This window comes from Vigna unguiculata, chromosome 7 (genome assembly GCF_037176805.1).
Source record: "Vigna unguiculata cultivar grain cowpea cultivar isolate G323 ecotype 2 chromosome 7, ASM3717680v1, whole genome shotgun sequence".
NCBI lineage: Eukaryota > Viridiplantae > Streptophyta > Magnoliopsida > Fabales > Fabaceae > Vigna > Vigna unguiculata.
The window spans coordinates 32,788,301-32,809,638 of record NC_140798.1 but is presented as its reverse complement, the minus strand read 5'-3'; the positions used below and the strand labels follow the sequence as shown (position 1 = coordinate 32,809,638).

Sequence of the window (21,338 nt, the reverse complement as noted above, 5' to 3'; positions counted from 1 at the left end):
TTAATATAAAAGTGATTGTTCGTCAAACTAATTGTGTGAAAACACCATAGCAAAATAATATTGTTGAACCCATATATCAACATATTTTGAATGTTACATGTGCACTGATTTTTCAATCTCAATTGTCTATTTGCTTTTTATCATATGCTATTAAGCACTCTGGTCATTTAATCAATAGAGCTCGTACTCCACTATTACGTGATAAATCACCATATCAAATATATTATAATGTCATACCACATTTCTCTCATATAAAAGTTTGTTTGTTGCATGGCCTTTCCTGCTTCCAATGGTGTTCAACGGACAAAACTTAAACTTAGTTCTAGAACTACAAAATGTTTTTTTTTTTTGTTACAAGGATGAAGTAAAAGGTTCCACTCTTTTTTATATGAATCATAAGAATTTTGTGTCACAAAATGGTATTTTTTATGAAACTGTTTTCCTTTTTATAAAAATAAATTATATATATATATATATATATATATATATATTATCTAAAATTAAATTATATAAAATTTAAGTTTTCATTTTTTACGGGTTATATTGGCTAAGCACAATTACGGGTATTTAAAGTGATGCCCAAAATAGGCTCGATGAAACCTATATTTTTAGTTTCTTATAAGATAACTTATATGTTGTGGTTGAGATGACGAACTTGGCTAAATTTAGAGTGCGTGGTCTTCCACTGTTATCGGAGCTAGGGATGACTTCCTCCATTCATCTCAATCCTTCTTTACCAAATTCAAATTAATATATACGAATTGCAAATCCCAACATTTCAAGTCTCTTGAATTCTACTATCCTCTCTCCCTCCATTTAACACTTCATGTAGAGAGGGGGAGATAGAGAGGCATAGCAATAGAATTCGGAGACTCACATCGTAGAATCAGATAATAGATGGCACTTATGAAGCACTCAATGGCTTCATCATTGAATGCGGTGAAGACAGATATCGAGCAACATACAAAGGAAGTGAGAAACATACATGAAAACCAAATGAGGATGGAAAGGAGCACAGAGAGAGCATCTCCTCGTGGTTCTCTTCATGCAGAATCTAATGTAAGGAAAGAACGAAAAAGTAGTTGGAGTAGATCACCTCCCCAGAAACCAGAGTGGGATGATCAAGAAGCTAAGAGAAAGCGCAGAGTGGCCAAATACAAGCATTATGAAGTTGAAGGCAAGGTCAAGTCCTCACTCAAGGAGGGATTTCACACCTTTAAGTTCACATGCAAGAAGGTTGTTGCTACTTTGGTCTAATAATGCATTCGTCTTTATCTTGCGTCACCTAGGTAGGTTTAATACTAAGGGACTACTCTTCGTCCTCCTTCCTTGTTGGGTATTGAGCTCCCTTCCTATGTGGAGAAAATACCCAAAACTTGAAAAGCCCATGTCTCATTTAACCTAATGGAGAGGGGGCTATAAAATAAAGAGAGAGGCAGAACAATAGAGTCAGAACACACTGAAAGCCCTAACACATAGAGGGAGAGGTAGAGGGAAAATTCTGTTCACGTTTTTCACAGAGCTGTCACAGTAGAATCGGCGCTGCGGATTCGTTCACCGTTGGATCGGGCTGAAATTTTTACAGAAGGTTCTGAACTCATTGCTCTTCATTCTGACCGGTCGGATCTTTGATACAAGGTCTGAGTTGGGAGATATTAATTTCGCACTGCAGCAGTGATATTATAGGTTTTCCTCTCTTGTTCTTCTCTATTTTGAAAGTTTTGTTGCTTTGATATTTGGTTGGGTGTTGGCACTAATTTGTGCTATTGATTGAGACTCTTTTGTACTCTTGTTGATCATCATAGTGAAGGTATTTCTTTGGTCTGGACGACTCGTGGTTTTTACCCTTGATTTGAGGGGTTTTCCACGTTAAAAATCTTGGTGCTTTTATTTGTGCTTTTGGTGATTTATTATTGTTGCTCTTTGATTATTGTTCTTCATAGATTCTTGCAAGTTAGGGGAAATTATATCCGCTGCATTCTCTGATATATTGTTTGTTGTTGTTTTTCCCATCATTCCTATCATGGGAGATGTGTGACAAGTGGGTGGGAACGACATCGATGAATCATAACCAAGCACAAGTACATTTCTAACACTTATATTTGTTCGAATTAAATGGGAAACAAAACACAATTTGGAAGGGAGTGTGGATATCCATTATTGGGCAATATGAAATCATAGAAATAGGGTCATATTTAGACAGTGATTTGTAGATGCAGAAGAAATTTTCTGTCACATGGATGAAACATAAATTAATAAATGTAACAATGTTATTCTCTTTCGATTATCTTTATCCAATCCAAAGCTTAAAAGTACCGTGACATGTATCACATAAAACAAGTTAATAAAAAAGAATGTCTGCAAAACAATATAACAAAATGAGACAAGTAAGTACACGTGGGCTACTGAAAGTAGGGACATACTGTAACAATATATAAATTCTTTAGAAATAACCAACTAAGCAACGGAGAACATGTACTGGAATATATGTTACCCTAAAAAGAATGCAGAGATACTAGTGGAGAAAGTGACCACGACAAGAATAGAAGAATGCAGAAAAACCAAAAGATGAAGGAACTTCAACAACAACCAAAGAACAAAGAGACAAACTAAGACTAAGGGCAACAAACAAACCATTACAAAAGTCTTCAACAAGTCGGGAGGAGAAGAGCAATGGATCAATGATCATTTAGGTTGTTTTTGTCAAAAGGTGATGCAAGGGTCAGGGTGTCACATGATAACATCCAAAATTAGGACAATATGTTCCAAAGTGATTAATACATAATAATCTTTGACGCATTTAATACTTATTTGTCCTATACAAAATTATATATAAGGATTTGTCATAAGGACAATTATAGTTTCATTTATATACTACCAGATTTGTAATGTAATATTAGAATTTCCCATAAATTTATTTCACATATTTTATAATAATAAATACATTATACTATGTTTTATAATTTAACAAAAAGTAATTTAGGATTATTAACTTTTTTTTGGCGTGGTAGTGCACGGAAAACATATTTACAATAGTTTAGATTTTATATATATGATACTGATCAGAAATCATGATTAGAACGATCTTTTAAGATATATATTACAAAATTTAACAAATTCACCTTTCAAAGTCCTTCATAATTAAATAACAATACCACTATATTTAAAATAATTAAAATTTTAATATAGAGATGTTTTTTTAATCGACATTTGTAATTTTTCATTATTCAAATATTAATGGTATATCTTTTGTTAATCAACTTATTACGAGGTGAGAGCACTTTAAACAAGTTGTTTGGTCTACCAACATTAAAAATATTACTATTGTCATGTTTTTTTTATTGTAGATATATAATTTAATTTAAAGAAAATAATTAAATTTAAATAAATAGTATTTAAAAGAATAAAATAATAAAATAACTTTTTAATTTAAAAAATAATTATATTTTAATTAACTGTCATGTAAAAGATAAAAATAGAAATATAATTATTTTAATTTAAAATAACAATTATTTTAAAAAAAATTGGAAAAAAATGTGTAGACGAAATAGGAATAGATTTTACTAATTTGTTTTAATCTTCTCACAGTAATTTTCAGTTATAAATTCAATTTTTAATTAACATTATTACAAGGATATTAAAAGTATATTTGTTTTTTATTTTATATTCGTTTTACACATTAATAGTAAAATAAGAGAAATATGTACCTTTATATTTTAAAATAAATGAAAGAAGTGATAACGGTAACTATTATGTAGGGATGGCAACGGGGCGGGACGGGACGGGGACGGGTTTCGCTATTCCATACCCATCCCCGCATAAAAAATTCATCCCCATCCTCATACCCAAACCCAACGGGTATCAAACTTTTTTCCCATCCCCATCCCCACCGGGTAACGGGTATAATCTCGTACCCATACCCGTACCCGTGTTCTAACTACTTCAATATTAATTTTAATAAAAGAAAAAAAATTACGGTAAAGAAAACATAATATTATGAAATATTCAATATTAGGAGGATTTTCTTCGATGCCAAATACATTAAAATAAATTATAATTGTTTATATTTTATATTAGAATACCAAATAAAATTTCATGTGAACCAAAACATTTATTAAATTTGCAAACTACAACATTGATGAACTTAGTAGATAAAATTAAAAATTATTTCAAAAAAATATAAAAGGAAAACAAATATTCAAATTAAAATATATTTTAAATGTTTGTTTACTTCAATCTTTTAAATTCTAATGAATCTCTTTTTTATACACTAATAAAAGTTATAGTATATCACTTGATCAAAATGACACAAAGAACAAATAATAAAAGGAAAACAAATATTCAAATTAAAATATATTTTAAATATTTGTTTGCTTCAATTTTTTAAATTATAATGAATCTCTTTTTTATACACTTATAAAAAGTTATAATACATCACTTGATCAAAATGACACAAAGAACAAATAATAAACATAATAATAAAATTTTGACATAGATTTTGTATCTTTTGAACTTCAATATATGTTGCATAGTGACAAAAAAATATTCATAGAAATTACATTAAATTTTTATATTGTAGTAAATAAAAGTTATTTATACAATTAAAGTGAAAAATATTACAGTATGATTAATAGTGAGTTATAAAATAACAAATAATTAGATAGAATATATCGAAATATTTTATTCTACATGATGAAAATAAACAATAAATAAAAATATTAAAAAACTAACAAATGTGTGTTTTAGAAATAATTTGAGAGACTATCGAAAGAAATCGCACAAAGGAAATCAAATGTATAATTAAGGTATGATAAAATGAAAAAAATCTTAGAGAACTAATTATTAAATTATGTTTGAAGTGGTTAAAAATAAATAGAAATATCATTAGTGACCAAAAAATTTGTCATTAAATTACAAATAACTTAGTAATTAAATTGGTCACTAAATCAAGTACCGATTCGATCATTGAATCAGTTACTAATTTAGACAATAAATCAACTACTACCACCAATGACGAAAAATAGTGACTGATATGGGTTACTGACTAAATCAGTCACCATTTCATTTTTTCTTGTAGTGAATTATCATATATTATTCCTAAATATCATTATATATATATATATATATATATATATATATATATAAATTTAACCACTTCAAACAAAATTTAAAGGGAAACAATTACATTATGATATATTATTCTACATGATGAAAATAAAAACAATAAATAAAAATATTAAAAAACTAACAAATGTGTGTTTTAGAAATAATTTGAGAGACTATCGAAAAAAATCACACAAAGGAAATCAAATGTATAACTAAGGTATGATAAGACGAAAAATATCTCAGAGAACTAAGAAAACTTTTCAAATATCAACATATATACTTAATGGTTGAAAAATAACGAAAATTATTTTAATGAAACAAAAGAGTTCTTCAAATTAAACAAAAATTAATAATAATAATAATAAGTAAAGAATTTTTTTTATATTACCTTAAATTGAGAGTATAAACATTCTCATGTGAAAGGAAAATTTATAATAGGTTTAATTAATCGGAAGGTACCCAGTTTGGTACTAGAGTGTCAAATTGGTATCCGCTTTTAAAAAAGTGTCAATTGCATCCCAACTTTTGAAAATTGCTTCAATTAGGTCCCTTTCAGACAGAGTTGACTAACGCCGTTAGTCAACGTGCCACGTGTTAATCTGTGGTTTTTTTAATTTTTTTTTTATTTTTTAATTTTTTTAATTTTTTTTTTAAAAATTAAAAATGCCACGTGTCAAGTCCATATGTGTGCCACGTGGCACTGACAATGCCACGTGTCAGTGTCACTATTAGATGTCATTGTTTTGATTTCGATTTGGTCCCCATTTATGTTTTTTCGTTTCAATTTAGTACCTACTTATGTGTATTTGATTCAATTTTGACCTAATAATTTTTAATAATTAAAATACTTTTTAATAAAATTAAAAGTAATTAAGTATAAAAGTTTAAAAAAATTAAGTATTTGATATTTATATTAAAATTTAGTGGTAAAAGTCATTTTAGTAGTTATAAATAGCATAACATTCATACAAATAATAAATTTGGTCTGAAATTAAGAGAAACATTATAAATATTAGTACTTAATTTTGTAAAAATATTTATACTTAATTATTTTTAATCTTATAAAAAATGGATTACAAAAATATTTTAATTATTAAAAAAAATATTGGGACAAAATTGAATCAGATACACACACTTAGGTACTAAATTGAAACAAAAAGACATATGTGGGGACCAAATCGAAATCAAAACAATGACATCTAATAGTAACACTGACACGTGGCATTACAATGCCACGTGGCACTGACAATGCCACATGGCACACACAAGGACTTGACACGTGGCATTTTTAATTTTTTTAAAAAAAAATTAAAAAAAAAATTAAAAAATAAAAAAAAAAATTAATTTTTAAAAAAAAAAAAATCAAAAAAACCACAGATTGACACGTGACACGTTGACTAACGGCGTTAGTCAACTCTGTCTGAAAGGGACCTAATTGAAGCAATTTTCAAAAGTTGGGATGCAATTGACACTTTTTTAAAAGCGGGTACCAATTTGACACTCTAGTACCAAACTGGATACCTTCCGATTAATTAAACCTTTATAATAAATAAAAATATTAAAAAATAATATAAATATTCAAATGTGAGGCATAATTTTTTTTTATTAACATACATCATTTTAACATAATTACATAAAGGTTATGATAAGATAAAAAATATATTGGAGATGAGAATGAGTTTAATGACAAATGAAATAATTAAAAGAAATAAAAAATAGAAATAAAAATATATATATATATATATATATATATATATATATATATATATATATATATATATATATATAGGGGTTACTTGATTAATTGTGAATATTTTAATAATTTAAACGAGAATGAAGATATGGCGGGGACAGGTATTATGGCGGGTATATGTACATCCCCATACCCATCCCCATACCCAACTGAAAAAGTCGGGGATTCCCCATATCCATACCCATACCCAGTCAATGCGGGGATTCCCAAAGCAAAACAACTCCTTATGCAGATCCAAGATCCGTAGGAAATTGCCATTAGTATAACAACAATACGACTTCGTTTAACTGTCTAAGCTAGCAGCAAAGTGCGCGCTCCCAACCCAACCCTCTCTCTTAAACCCTGGTAGCATAACAGAAGCGTCAGAGGGCTAATTTGAATTGAAAGACGAAAAAGCGCGGGAACCGAAATGGGAAGCTGTAGCAGGAAGAAGAACCAAGATCTGGAGTTAGAGAAAGCTCGCTTAATCAGTTTAGCACTCGATTTCGGTTTCGACGAATCCTCTGCTAAGAAATGCCTCCACCGTCTCATCGATCTCTACGGTGCATACGCCATCGCTTGCCTTTCAAATCCCCTGCAATACAATTCAGTGCAATGCAACGCTATTAACTGAACTTGCTTCCTTTTTCTTTTTCAGGAGAAGACGGTCGCGATTTCATCACCGTCGAGCACTGCGGCGACGATTTTATCGCGACTCTAGCGGAGTCGATGCAGGCCACCGAAGATTGGGATGACCTTCAGGAAATGGAATCACAAGCGTGCGGAACCTTGACGCACGTGCTTGACAAAACCGTTGCTCCGGGTGCCGATGCGGATAACGACGACGCTTCGAGAAGCTTCATTAATGTTGTTGACGACTCGCCTCAACCGCAGAAACGCAGACGCCGCGCTAAGGTAGTGGAGTTGGATTCGAGTGACGATGAGGATATGCACTGTAGTGTTCCGAGGGGAAAATCTGTGGTAATACAATAATTATATTTTATCTTTAGTTTTTTTTTATTTGCTCAAATATTTACAAATTGCAGAGTTTTATTTTCTTAATCCTACCGGTGATATCAATATTATTTACTATTTATTTTGTAATTGTAAGAGCCTTTCAGAAAATAAAAGAAAACAAATAATACACATTGTAAGTTTTGACGCACAGTTCAACAGAGTGTTGAATATGTGCGATTTGGATGTGGACAGGCGTAACAGTGGATTAAAAAAATATAGTGGACAGGGAATGAAGACTGACGCTTAAGAAATTAAAAAAAAAAAAAACTGGAAGAGGGATGACAAATGAGCTTTTCTAAAACTGTATCACAGTGATGTGTAGACGTGATACTGATTAATTCAAATCTTTACGAACAGATTAAAGCTATTCCATGCTTTTATAAGTGAGGAAAATGCATTGACATGGACCTGAAAATTATGGTTGATCTGCATATATACTCTAATGCTTAAATGTTTTTCTTCTTTAAAAGGCAAAACCAAGCACAAAGATTGTTCAACAGTCTGGGATAAAATGAAATGAGGTGAATAGGAAATGATGTAACTCAAACCCAATTTAACACTAATAAAAAATTGCTAGGAGAGTTTCTTTGATGGTTGTTCCCAAAACATGTAAGTTTTTCACCTACCCTTCTTGCATAGTTGGTCTATTAAAAGTATTACATGGTTCTAAACTAGTTGATCATTTGGATGGCAATAATAGTTGGTAAAAGTTCTTATTATTCTTAGTTCTATTATATTTTCCTTTTTGTTAGCTACATTTACTGGTATATAAGACTGATACCATGTTGAGATTATACCGAAATAATTAATATTTGTTGTAGGATTGCAGAAGTGGCATCACTCAAGGCTCTGTTTCATCAACTTCCAGCAAAATGCAACCCTCCTTTGCATCAAGGGATAAAAGCGGTACTCTCACTTATGAAGAATTGCAAGCTCTAGATGATATTGAATTGGCCAATGTTGTTATCTTTGGTAATAGTACATTTCGACCATTGCAGCATCGGGCATGTAAAGTAGCTTTGGCAAAGCAAGATTCCTTTATTCTTATGCCTACTGGGGGTGGTAAATCTCTTTGCTATCAGGTCAGTTATTTCTTGTACCTCCCTTTCTGTAAGTTTATTATTTGGTGATATTCTTCAAATCACTTAATATGGATGATGGTTACTATTCTGAAGAACTATTTGCGAAAAAGTGCTAAAGATCTAGAATGTGTCAAATAATTGTGTATACTGTCTCTCTTTTATTCATTATTAAAGGGGTTTTCCAAACTATAATTTCTACCCAGAGACTCCATCATTGATTTATAAATACTATTATGTCACCATATAGTTTATGTGCTTCTGACATTTTTGCTGTATTTTGTACTTACAGCTTCCAGCAACTCTTCAACCAGGTGTCACGGTGGTTGTATCTCCATTACTCTCACTCATTCAGGATCAGATAATAACACTAAACCTCAAGTTTGGAATACCTGCTACTTTCTTAAATTCCCAACAAACTGCTTCCCAGGCCACAGCTGTGCTCCAAGAACTAAGGTGAAGTTCACTTCTTTGTCTATTCTTATCTCTCTGATAATTTAGCCATGAATAATGTATTATACACTATTATAGTATACTTCCTTTCGAAAAAAATCTTGCATGTTACTGCTTATTTTAATGTTTAAAATTTTCTTACATTAGTCTTCTTGTATCCAGAAAAGACAAACCATCATGCAAACTTTTATATGTGACACCTGAGAGAATTGCTGGCAACCAATCGTTTCTGGAGATTTTGAAATGCATGCATCGGAAGGTAAAGTGTTCTTGATTTAAGTAAATTTTTTTTTGAAACCCTTGTGGCAGAGCAGTAGATTTTGAAGTTTATTTCTTGGTGTTCCCTCTTGAATCCAGGGACAACTAGCAGGTTTTGTTATTGATGAGGCACACTGTGTTAGGTACGCCTTGTTCTTTTTTGTGTACAGGCCTAATAATTGTTTTTCATCAATAACTACTATATTAGTTTCTATCATAAAACCAATTGATATCAAATGAAATTGTCCAATAGATATTTAGTTGACCCCAATAAATGAGGCAGATGATATGTGATTTTCCAACACCTTCCTTTCACATGTCAGCCAATTGTATGGAACTTTAGATGGACTATAGACTTTAATACCATGCAAGATCTCAAAAACATTTGGTTTTATAATATAGAATCTATCACAATTGTATGGAACTTTGAGACATAACATTACCATTAATCACACATGCTTGAAGCTGTACTGCGCTATATGAGTTCATATATGACATAATGATCACACAATATGAACAAGCCCCAAAATTTAGCTATTAATGAAGTATTATTATTCAGGAAATTTCTTTTGAAGTTAAGCTATCTTGGTGCCAATTAAGAAGACAAATCGAATGAAATATGAACAGATTGATTCTGTAGGCAATAACAAACACACTTCGAAATAGTGAGATCACAAAATGTTTTGGTGAAAATGATATGAGGAGAGTGAATTGAGGAACTCAATTATTCTCTCCTTTTTAGTGTTAGATCGTTCAATCTATTTGCGTGGGGGTTAGTACGAGATACGCTCTAATGCAAATTTCTAATGTGTAATGACTAACTCTGTACAATGACCTGGTTACATGGAGTAAAATGAATGAAATGAGGCAATCTGTATGTTCACCGTGCAGCCAATATCACAAGAACAATGTCAATTTTATTCAATAATATCAAGATCCAGAGGTAATTCATAATTCAATCAATAAGGTCAAGACAATGACACACACAATCAATTCTCACAATTAAATGCAAAATTGGAAAAGATAGGGTTTACGGGAGAGATGACACAAGAGATTTATATCGATTCATCCTCTACAACTGAGGGGCATTCTGTCCCCAATTAAAAAATTTTCATTTTTCACTATTTGTCACCTTTTGTATATTCACTGATCAAGAGATGACTGCACTTGATGAACTTTATCCCTCACCAATTCTTAAACCTCCAAAGGATGTATCACGCTTGGGATGCTTAAGAATCAGGCCTAAGCTAAAAAACACCCATATAACGTGGTAAGAAAATGCAATAGCACAAACCCTAGTGCTCCAAGAGCATTCCATTCTCCAAAAATCACTGAGACCCTTTGAGTTCCAATTTGGCAGAGTTGGCACTGTGGGTCTTGGTTAACACAAATGGTCAGGTTCTATGGAATTGGAATCTATGATGGTGGTAAGTTTATACCTGAAAGTAGTTGGGAAACATTTATATATGTTTGAGCTAAGAAAACTATAAGCATACTAAACAGCTTTTAGAATATCTTTTAAGGTTTTAATTATAACTCGTAGCTTTCAAGTAAGATGAGGGTCAAACTCTAGCTTTGGTGTGCAAGCAGAACTTAAAACTGCTAGCGTAACAAGGTATGCTAAAACAGGGGATGGACTTATTAGAGCTATGTATTTTTGTTGTTATAAGAGATACCAAATTATCCACCATTCAGTCATTACTATCAAATTGAACATCATGCTTTTCAGCCAATGGGGACATGATTTCCGGCCTGATTATCGGGGATTGGGATCTCTAAAGCAAAAGTTTCCTGATGTGCCCGTCATGGCATTGACTGCCACTGCAACCCATGCAGTTCGTGAGGTAATCAGAGTATCAAGTCACTATGATGAACATTTCTATTGAGTTTTTTCGCCCATTTTTCACCTTTAAATAGTTTTTATTTTTCAGGACATATTAAATGCTCTAAGAATTCCCCATGCACTCGTTCTTGAAAGAAGCTTTGACAGACCAAATTTGAAGTATGAAGTGATTGGTAAAACAAAGGAACCACTAAAGCAGCTTGGTCAGCTACTAATTGATCGCTTCAGGAATCAGTGTGGAATTGTTTACTGCCTTTCAAAAAGTGAATGTGTTGAGGTCTCTAAATTTTTAAATGAGAAATGCAAGATCAAAACAGTGTATTACCATGCTGGCTTGGCTGCCCGGCAGAGAATAGCTGTTCAAAAGAAATGGCATGACGGGGAGGTCCATATTGTGTGTGCAACTATTGCTTTTGGAATGGGAATAGACAAACCTGATGTTGTAAGTTGAGCTACATTTTAAAATTATGATTATGCTGTGATAATTCAAAATTCTACGATCAACTTTGTTTAGGAATACTACACTTTTAAAAAATATAGTGCGCCCTTCCCTGTACTTAATTCCGTTTCTTGATAATCGATATATAAATGAAATGACCTATCAATGATATGCTACTTATCACCAGTCAGATGACTAAGAAATGACTGGGACCAATCTTTTTGAAAATCCACAGTATTACCAAAAACTCCGTACTTTTGAAGTTTTTTTCAAGGCCTTTTTTGTTGATCGAGTTAACTAATAAAAGTGATACTCCTACAATTATTCAAATTCCTAGTGATCATAAGATAATTTTATCCATACTGTCCAAGTGCAAGTTGAAAGTATACCCCCAAAATCTATAGATCCATTTACGAACCTGCCTTATAAACTTAAATGTAACATATTTACGTTAGTGTAGTATTTGAATGCTTGGCTAGGGCAAATATATCCACTTGAAAATATAGGGATTAGTTCTAACTGAAAGACTACCTTACTGGTATCTTAGATTTACAGATTTTGTTACTCAAATTTTCATTTTGTCATGCTTTCAGCGCTTCGTCATCCACAATACAATGTCAAAATCAATTGAAAGCTATTATCAAGAATCTGGAAGGGCTGGAAGAGATAATCTTCCTTCAGTTTGCATTGCTCTTTACCAAAAGAAGGATTTTAGCAGAGTTGTATGCATGCTAAGAAATGGTCAGGGATATAAAAAGGAAAATTTTAAGACAGCAATGGTTCAAGCCAAAAAGATGCAAGGTTACTGTGAAATAAAGGTAATCAATCTCCTTTGCATGTCAACCTCTATTTTTTTTTTTTTACTTTTCTCTTTCACATCTCTTGTCCATTTTTGAAAATGTGGTTTAAAATAGTAAGGTGTGAGTTTTGGATATAAATTTTCATCTAAAAATCATCCATATATTGCTCACCGTGTTTTTAAGGGAATAGCAAACGGGCCTGTAAAGAAAGGCGTTTATTCACAAGACTTTTATGTTTTGTATTTGTTTGGATGGTTAGGTTGAATGCCGGAGACAAACTTTACTCAAACACTTCGGGGAATCTTTTGATAGAAAATCCTGCAAGTATGGATCTAGCCCCTGTGATATCTGTCTCAAGACTGTATTATGAATTGCTGTACCATCAATGTCAAGTCCGGTACGCTCTAACAAACTCTATGGACTATCTGGAGCAGTACCTATTGCATTTTTGTCCTTCAGAAAATTTTTCTTAGGGCTTACCTGTGGAAAAGTCGAAATATCTTTCTTTTTCATTATTTTTCAGATCAATAGAAAGAAAGATGTCGACCCAAGATGTACCAAAATTTTGAAGGAAAAAAATTGATTAATTAGATTTGCACATAAATCATAATTATGCAAAACTGGAAATGGCGTTCTATAGAACCTTTTTCGGTCATAATATTATTGGTCTAGAAGTAGTATTGGTTCTTTGAAGTACAAGAACTGGATACGGCTTTATACCCAGCTGGTCCTCCTCTCCGTATTGATGCTTCAAATTAAATATTTTCTCAGTTAATATGGGATGCTTTTGGGAACCTTTATGCTAATAAACTGATAGAGTTATACATTTTTATAATTTTGATATCTGATTTTCATTAAACGCCGAAAAATAATGATGATTCTCAACAATACTGTTTGTTCATATCAATTGCATTTAACTTCTGATTCAAGAACCCACCATACAAGCTTCTGGGTCCGGTTATGATGTTGATTGATAACTTGTAGACATCGAGTACATATTGAAGTCCCTTTCACTTTCTCGAATAAGTGCATGCATTCAATTTTAACTGTTGGGGCACCAATGTATAGAAGTTCATTGAGCGAAATGGATTTTATCGTGATGCACCATAAAAGATAAATTTAAGTTCTCGTATAAATGACTCTGCAAATTGTATAAATCATAACCACTGCATAACAAGTTTATGTAATAGCATAAATGATGGGAAAAACCATAATCCATCTTGTGATAGTTTGTAAACTGAGTTAGTATATAACTTTGGTGATTATAAGTCAAGTAGTGTTTGTTTTGTTTGATCCTTGAAGATGTAAGTTTAGGTAATTGCTTTTCCGATGTGTTACTTGTTAAAGTACTACTTGGATAAGGCCGAAACATCTAGGATAATAATGATACAAGTAACTACTTATGAAAACTTTAATGATAAATCAAATTTGCAGTTAAGATGATTTATCTCCAGAGGAGTGGAAGAGGTTTAACCTTGATTGCATTGTCAAAATCAGTATGTTTCATTAAACATTCTAATATGATGCACATGCAATATTTTATCTGTGCATTTACTTGTACACTGAATTATATAATTAAGATAAAAGACTGAGATGTGTAATGAACAATATGATTTGAGATATAATAAACAATAACTATCTAAATATTTTGTCATTTTTTAATTAAAATATTATAAGTTATTTGGATAATACAAGTGCATTTATAGAAGTTTCTTCCACTAGTCACGTGGAAAGATTAGCTCATTCATATTATTCATATTGACTAGGATTGGGCTAATTTTTTACTACAAAATTTTATTGCACATCATCACATAGAAATATGTGCATCCTTTGAGTTCAACTGCATAACCTACCGTTTTTTACCGATTGACATGTGACCGTGGTGCATTTAGTATGGAGTCCACTTGTATCTAATAAAAGCACTCGACCAAATATTTTGATATCTTATTAACATGGTACGATGCAGAGTTTTAGTGAATGTAGGTTATGAAATATGAATCCGTGAATGTAGCGCAAAAATGATAAATCATAGTCTAAAGGTGAATTATAGGACTATATATTAAATTAAAGCACATGCAATGTATTCCTAATTAGTCCCGATATTGTACTCTTAGGTGTCTTTTTATATAACAAGAAACAAATTTTTAGAATGACGTCTTAACTACTTGCGTTTATTTTTTTACCAGTTTCACCCTCAAATAAACTCTCATCTATTGCTACATATAAGTATAGAAAGCTCCTTATAAGCATGAGATGACAAGACACTTGACATATTGGACAATAATTTTAAGTTAAATTAATGTAGGATTTTTAATGCTAATAGACTTTGAATAATTCTGAAATTATAAATAAAAAAAATCTAACTCAATAATACAAAACTAATTTATAAATTTACATTTATTTATATACTAACCTTATTTCGTGTAAGTTTTACATTTACCTAAGAAACTAATTGTCCTTACTATACTATTTTGTCTTCCCAAACCAACGTACCAGAAGTTGTATGATATGTGAAATGTAAATATGCTCGTAATAGAATATTAAGGGCTTAGCACACCAACAACATAGTTCTTTTCAGAATTTATACACACTATATTGTGCAAACTTTTTAAAAATATGAAAGAAGTCTCAGATAAATATTTCGAAATTATATAACAAATAAGAGGAGAAAGTTACATCAAGAGAATAATTTCTTATTTTCCACTAGAGATCTCAACATTTTGGAAAGCAAGTCACAATTTTAACAAAACAAGATAAACCTAAAGTAGTAAAAAAGTGTGAAAAGCCCATTCGCATAGAGGTTAAAAAATTAACAGATCTTATACTAAAACGTAAGTACGAGACTCAATCTCATACTTCAAATTCATATATATGTAAACCTTACATTTTTTATTAACTAATTTGTAAAATTTAACTTCTTATTAACTGTTTTGTTAACTTTAAAAGGATATTAATTCAGTTCACCTTGATTATTTTGAAAATTAAAACTGAAAGAGTGAAAAAGTGATCAGAATATTTTTTTTAATTATTTCTAGTGAAAAAATTATATAAAAAGGCTAAAAATAAAAATATGATAAAAAAATAATTTAAATTATTTAATATAAGAAAAATATAAAAGAATTTGAAGTAAAAGTAAAACTTTGTCTTCGCATTGCAAAAGTGACGAAGGAAAATAGCAAATATACAAATCTTTCGTCATCTTATTTTTGCTTGGTAAATAATTCGGAAACGGAGCTGGTAAAACAAATAATACTGTTAAGCAAAAATAATAAAAGGGTGACTCTTAATAATCACTGATTATTATCTATGATATTAAGAAATTTACTTTATTATTATTTTATTCAGTGACAAGTGTAAAAGTTAGATTTAAAGTTATTTCATATTTTAATTTTTTTTATTTGTATTTATTTTTCTGTCATATGGAAGTTATTTTTCTATTCATTTATTTTCTTAAAATTAATTTTTCTATATTATTTCTTTGTTCTTACTTTTATCTTTTTATAACTTTTAATTAATTGATATTTAATAAATTATTAAAGATTAACTTATATTTAAATTATAAACTAAATTTTAATATTACAAATTTTTATATACCAAAATATTAATTTATTCATACAACTAACACTATTTAAAAAATGACCTATATTTAAAGTATCAATTTTTTTATATACTACTTTTTTTTTTCTTTTTATGATTTTCAATTACTTAGTCATTTAATAAAATTATATTTAGAAAAATTATATTTTAGGCTAGAAACACGCACTAGATTAGTATAAAAAAAATTAGACGAGTTTAAGATAATTTGTCCATACACTGATCACATGAATATAGAAAAAATGTAGGCAAGTCTAGCAATATACATTAAACGAGTCTATCCACATATTAATTAGAGAGTATAGAAAAGAAATTTAAACAAGTCATTCCAGTTCATTAATTAAACGAATATAACAAAAATTATTAAACGACATTAGACTAATCCCTCCACACATGACTAAAGTAGTATAACAAAAAATATTAGACAAGTCTAGCAATATACATTAGATGAGTATCTTCGTATACTAATTAGACGAGTATAGCAAAAAATAGACGAGTCATTCCATCTATTTGTTAAACAAATATATTAAAAAAAGTAAACGAGTCTATTGATGCACAGATTAAACAAGTCTAACAATACACATTAAACAAGTTTTTCCATACAATCAGTAGACAATTATAGCAAAAATCATTAACCAATAAATTTCATACATTGATTACATGAGTATAGAAATATTCATTAGATGAGTATGTCAAAGCACTGATTAGACGAGTCTACCAACAACACTGATAAAATGACCTTATCAATATACATTAGACAAGTCTATTAATACAACGAGTTTGTCTATTCACTAATTTGACGAGTCTTGCAATACACTTTAGAAAAGTCTAAACAAACACTGATTAGACAACTTTGTCCACACCCTAATTAAACGAGTTTAGAAAAAAATCATTAGATGAGTCATTCAATACATTGATTAGATGAGTCTAAGAATACTCATTAGACAAGTTTGTTCATACACTGATTATACGAGTCTATCAACAAACACCAGACCAGTTTGTCCATACACTGATAAGACGAGTTTAGAAAAATACAATAAAGACAAGTCTTTTCATACACAGATTAAACAAGTATATTAATACACGTTAGAGGAGTTTGTCCATTGTCTTGCAATATACATTACACAAGTTTGAACAACACTAGTTAGTCGAGTCTAATAGTACATATTATACAAGTGTGTCCATATAATTATGAGACAAGTCTAGCAGTACATATTACAAGAGTTTGTTGATGCATTGATTAAACGAGTCTAGGAATACACATTGGACAAGTATTTCCATACACTTATTCGACAAGTATAACAAAAAATATTACATGTATCTAATAATACACATTAGACAAGCTTTTTCATACACATATTATATGAGTCTATTACACATTAGACTAGTATGTACATTCACTGGTTAGATAAATTTTGCAATATACCTTAGACGAGTATGATCATAGACTAATTATATGAGATTAGCAATACACATTAAATTGTTTACCCATGCACTAATCATACAAGTATTTTGTGCATACAACATAAAACAAGTCATTCTATGCATTAACTAAACGAGTCTAAGAATGCACATTAGATGAGTTTGCCCATACATTGATTAAATGAGTATTGCAACACACATTAGATGAATTTGTACATACATTAATTAAATGAGTCTAGTAACATATATTAGACGAGTCTGTTTATACACATATTGTTAATTTTATTAATAAACATTAGACAACTTTATCCATTTTCTTATTAGACGTGTTGTGCAATACCCATTAGACAAGTTTGTCCAAACATATTAGATGAGTGTGTCCAGATACTGATTAAATGAGTCTAGCATTAGATATTAGACAAATATGTCGATACACTAATTATACGAATCTAGCAATAAATGCTATAACAAAATTTTTATACACTTATTTGTATTTATAGTAAATATACTTTATATATTTTTAGAAAATTTACTCCATAGTTTTTTTCACATGTCATATCTTTTATATTTTTAATAAATCTACTCTATATTTTTTATTTCACATGCTATATTCTTTATATTTTTAATAAATCTACTCTTTACATTCTTACATATATGTTGACTTTTTAAGCTTATGAATATTTTTTCACGTTGGTTTTATTCACAATTTAATTATAAACTTAAAATTTGTTATTATTTTTTTCCTCAACCCCTAAATATATTTTAATATAATGTATACTTAAATATATTTTAATATAATATATATTTAATAATACAAAAAAATCCACAAATAAACATCAATTCATACGTAGAATTCATATGTAGGGACGATTTAAAATTAGTTAATTTATCCAAATATGCAACAGATAAAGAAGAGTGGTTTATCCAAATATTTGATTTATAAATGTTTTGACAAAGTTAGAGTATTTTCGATAAAAAATGCCTAAGAGTTATTTTTATTTTTTTAGAAATATTTCATAGTCGATATGTTTTCAAATAAATCAACCGTAAAAATAAAAAATATTATTATACTTGATAAAATAATAAGAATATTTTAAATATATATATATATATATATATATATATATATATATATATATATATATATATATATATATGGAAACGAATTTCTTTTACATCCCTACCCTTACTTCGACCTCTGAATTTACCTCTCACTGCTGCCTAGTAATATACTCGACCTCTCATCTGTTTTGGCTTTGACCAAGTTACTTCCACAAGCAGCCACCGTCACCACCAGCCACCGTCGCCTTAGCATTTTTAGACATATATAATTATTTTTACATTAATATTATATATGAGTATTATATTCTTTTATCGAAATATTTTCACCATAATCAGTTATAGTTTCTGTTATAACTTTATAAAAAAAAATTGGATCGCCGTTACGTTATCCGCTGTAGATAACATTGAATTGAACCTATTTTGTAATTCTAATGAAGAATACTCATAAAATCTTGGAACTTAAATTTAACTAGGTTGATTAAACATGACAAAATTGAAAATAATGGTTTCATGTTAGTTGAATGTTGATAAAAGCGAACTATCCTATCCGATAACATTTTTATTAAATTAAATTAAATGCTATTCTTACCCTTAAATAGTTTTTTTTACTAAATGTGTTTTAATATGAAGCGGAAGTTTTATAAAGTTAATGGTGACACTATCAAACTTGAACAATCTCATTTTCTTTATGAAATGAAAAGGTGTAAATCTGCTTACAAGATCAAAATTTTATAAGCATGAAATATATTACCTAATCCAACACTCCTTTTTAAAATTCATAATAAGCAATAAAAGTTATTCGAAGTAATATTAGAGAAATAGTTAAATATTTGTAGTGAAAATTAAAGTGACTACAAACAATTATACACATTCACCTGATAGTATTTATACAGATTAGGTAGAAATTAAATTGGTTTCTGAATCTCGCTGAGTTTTAGAAACTTGCAACTCACCTTGAGGTTCCATCATCATAGTTGATCAATAAATTATATTCTGGTGTCACTCACGTGCATTATTAATACATGGCATTTTCACCCACAAATTTTATCAGTATTAATAATAATTATAATAATATATACTCGTGAATGTGAGATTGGTGGGACTCACAGGAGATTTGAGAATTTCATTATTAAATACAAGGAATAATCATGAATAAATAAATACTTACTGTATCTAAATAAATTATTAAAGTTCAGGAGTTTAAGTTCAGAAATATTCAAATAAAGTCAACTGTACAGCTATATTATCTTTTGGTATCTCTTAAAAATAGTTTACACTTTCTATTAGAGATTCAGTTTTTTTATTTTATTTTTTACTTTTTACACAAGTATTGCTAGGAATCTTTAGTTTCTCAATACATCTTTAGCTATCAGCATAAATTTTCTAAGATTGAAAAATTCAGTTTTAAAAGTTAGGTAGCATATTTTTTTCTCTCAACTTAGACATCATTAGTTAATTAAAAAAGTTCATTAATGTTGATTAATGTTGTTTATAGTTTGTTATATAGATTGTCTAGTGATTAGCGTCTATCGCACTTTGTGCATATGGAAAACTTCTATTAACGTATAGATCACTGACCAGTTTAGTTAAGTATATAAATGGCATGAATTTATTGGAGTGATTTACGGCTCAAATATGTTTTTAGTTTTCTATACATTCTTATTCATAAACTTTAAAAATAAATGAATCAATATAATTTTTTGGCTAAATTACCCTTTTGGTCCCTCTATTTGTCATGAAATTTCATTTTGGTCCTCGAGTTTTTCGTTGTCTCAATTTGGTCCTCATATTCTTAAAAATGACTCAATTTGGTCCTCACCGTTAACTTTGACCAGACGGTGTTAAAGTCAACGCCACGTGTCAATTTCTGGTTTTTTTAATTTTTTTAATTTTTTTTTAATTTTTTTTTAATTTTTAAAATTTTTTTAAAAAATTTTTTAAATTTTTTTTCTTTTTGACACGTGTCACTTCATATTCGTGCCACGTGTCAAAGTGACTCAATTTGGTCCCTATATTTGTTTTTAGTTTCAATTTAGTCCCAATTTTTATAAAAGTGAAGCAATATTGTCCTTTCTCAAATTGACACTAAATTTACTTTTTTATAAATTTTATGGTGATATTCTTACTAAAATTAACATTTTTATTAAATATTTCTATAAATATTTTAAATTAACTTTAAATTCTACACAAAACATTAGACTTTGATTTTGTTTTGAACTTGAAATTTAGTTCTTAAATTTATGTGTGACAAGTTATTTGATTTTTAATCTTTACCAAGTTTGTATAATATGATACACTTGATGCCTTTATATATGATGAAAAAATTGTTAATTTTTGAAATTAAGTTTGGGGTTTAACTTTGTTTAATAATAAAACTAAAAAAAATTATTTAAAAATATTTCTATAAATATTTAATAAAAATGTCAATTTTATTAAGAATATCATCATAAGTTGTATATAAAGATTAAATTGAGTCTCAATCTAAGGAGGGACAATATTGCTTCATTTTTACAAAAAATGGGACTAAATTGAA

At 29.5% G+C, this 21,338-nt stretch overlaps 1 protein-coding gene across 1 annotated transcript; it reads left to right on the top strand.

Annotated features, from left to right (window-relative positions):
* The first annotated feature begins 7,152 nt into the window (after positions 1-7,152).
* On the top strand, positions 7,153-13,354 carry RECQI1 (RECQ helicase l1). The gene is made up of 10 exons (XM_028079764.2): positions 7,153-7,401; positions 7,497-7,819; positions 8,677-8,937; positions 9,227-9,390; positions 9,550-9,646; positions 9,745-9,788; positions 11,375-11,489; positions 11,577-11,930; positions 12,521-12,745; positions 12,987-13,354. The coding sequence occupies exons 1-10, from the start codon at positions 7,269-7,271 to the stop codon at positions 13,095-13,097; spliced, it is 1,827 nt and encodes a 608-aa protein (XP_027935565.2). The 5' UTR covers positions 7,153-7,268; the 3' UTR covers positions 13,098-13,354.
* The last annotated feature ends 7,984 nt before the right edge of the window (positions 13,355-21,338 follow it).

Bases quoted from the DNA above. Each gene is read 5' to 3' on its own strand.
- RECQI1 (XM_028079764.2), top strand. From the start codon at position 7,269: ATGGGAAGCTGTAGCAGGAAGAAGAACCAAGATCTGGAGTTAGAGAAA. The intron at 11,490-11,576 runs GTAATCAGAGTA...TTTATTTTTCAG, and splicing joins CAACCCATGCAGTTCGTGAG to GACATATTAAATGCTCTAAG. The intron at 12,746-12,986 runs GTAATCAATCTC...TTGGATGGTTAG, and splicing joins AAGGTTACTGTGAAATAAAG to GTTGAATGCCGGAGACAAAC.